Here is a 1,566-nt window from a genome sequence, read left to right on the forward strand (position 1 = left end):
AATTATTTTCTTTGTTTTTGTTTTGAGACAGAGTCTGCTTCTGTCGCCCAAGCTGGAGCGCAGTGGTGCGATCTCGGCTCACTGCAAGCTCCGCCTCCCACGTTCACGCCATTCTCCTGCCTCAGCCTCCCGAGTAGCTGGCGTGAGCCACCGGGCCCGGCTTTATTTTATTTTTTGTAGAGACAGGGTTTCATCACGATGCCCAGGTTGTTTCACATTGTTTTAATCTAGGCTGGTTATGAACTCCTGGGCTCAAGCAATACACACACCTTGGCCTCCCAAAGTGCTGGGATTATAGGCTGAGTCACTACACCCAACCTCTATATCATGACTTCTTTAGTGGCGCATAAGGTAACTGGAACGAGTGTAGGCTTTACTGCATCTCTTACATTCATAGGGTTTTTCTCCAGTATGAATTCTTTCGTGGAGGTGAAGGGAACTGAGGCGACTGAAGGCTTGGTCACATTGTTTACATTCATAGGGTTTCTCTCCAGTATGAGTACTTCTGTGGTTACAAAGGGAACTCAAACGACTAAAGGCTTTGCCACATTGTTTACATTCATAGGGTCTCTCTCCAGTATGAATGCTTCCATGGTCATGAAGGGAAGTGGAACAGCTGAAGGCTTTATCACATTTGGTACATCTCTCTCCAGTGTGAGTCCTTTCATGCATCTTAAAACAAGAAAATCTGAGTGTTTTCCCACATTCCTTACATTCGTAGGGTTTCTCTCCAGTGTGAGTTCGTCCATGTATTAGACAAGAACCGGAAACAGTGAACGCTTTACCACATTGTTTACATTTATAGGGTTTTTCTCCTGTGTGAGTTCTCTGATGTCTTTCAACTGAATTGAGAAAATGAAAAGCTTTCCCACATATCGTACATTTATAAGCTGGATTTCCACTGTGCATTATCCTGTGTCTTCTAACACCTGGAACAGAAACAAAGAGTTTCCCACATTGTTCATATTTATATTGCTTCTCTCCATATGGTTTGTATCCTAAGTGAGCTAAGATGTGCCTATTAAGGAGGGAATGATGTACAAAGACTTTTCCATAAATACTGCATTCACATTGTTTTAATCCAGTAGAAATGTTCTCATTCAGATCAAGATTTGGAATGTGGCTGACAACTTGTCCATACTGACTACCTTCTTTGCTTTTGTACCATATGATTTCTTTAAAAAATGACAAGCACATTACTATTGGTTGGTTTAATAACTTTCTACTCATTCATAGGTCTTCGACTTGCACTGCTACCAATACTAGGGAAAATGCATTTTTGTTTTGTTTTGTTTTTGTTTTTGTGCCATGACTGAATTATTTGAAAGTAAATGGGCTACTACTGAAAACACAGCTACCACCTGCATGGCTATGACCAAAATAGTAACATTCATATACACAATTTTGTAGTACTATTTTCAAGTAAACTGTTTTCCAAACACTGACTGCTACACTGATGTATGTTACATTTTGGGTGAAATTTTTCTAAAAGGAAATGAATTTCAAGTGACTCTTATTTGCTTTGATTGCTTGTTTTTAAATTCATGACATGCTAAGATTCCTTCA

General features: G+C 39.8%; 1 protein-coding gene across 1 annotated transcript; it reads right to left on the minus strand.

The window, feature by feature from the left end:
• Window positions 1-254: 254 nt before the first annotated feature.
• LOC112617561 (zinc finger protein 669-like) lies at window positions 255-1,197 on the minus strand. The gene is given in 2 exon segments (XM_025374306.1): window positions 255-363; window positions 365-1,197. Coding segments are annotated over 2 exon segments (876 nt in total). The 3' UTR covers window positions 255-320.
• Between the last annotated feature and the right edge of the window lie 369 nt (window positions 1,198-1,566).

This window comes from Theropithecus gelada, unplaced genomic scaffold, assembly GCF_003255815.1.
Source record: "Theropithecus gelada isolate Dixy unplaced genomic scaffold, Tgel_1.0 HiC_scaffold_2471, whole genome shotgun sequence".
Classification (NCBI taxonomy): Eukaryota; Metazoa; Chordata; class Mammalia; order Primates; family Cercopithecidae; genus Theropithecus; species Theropithecus gelada.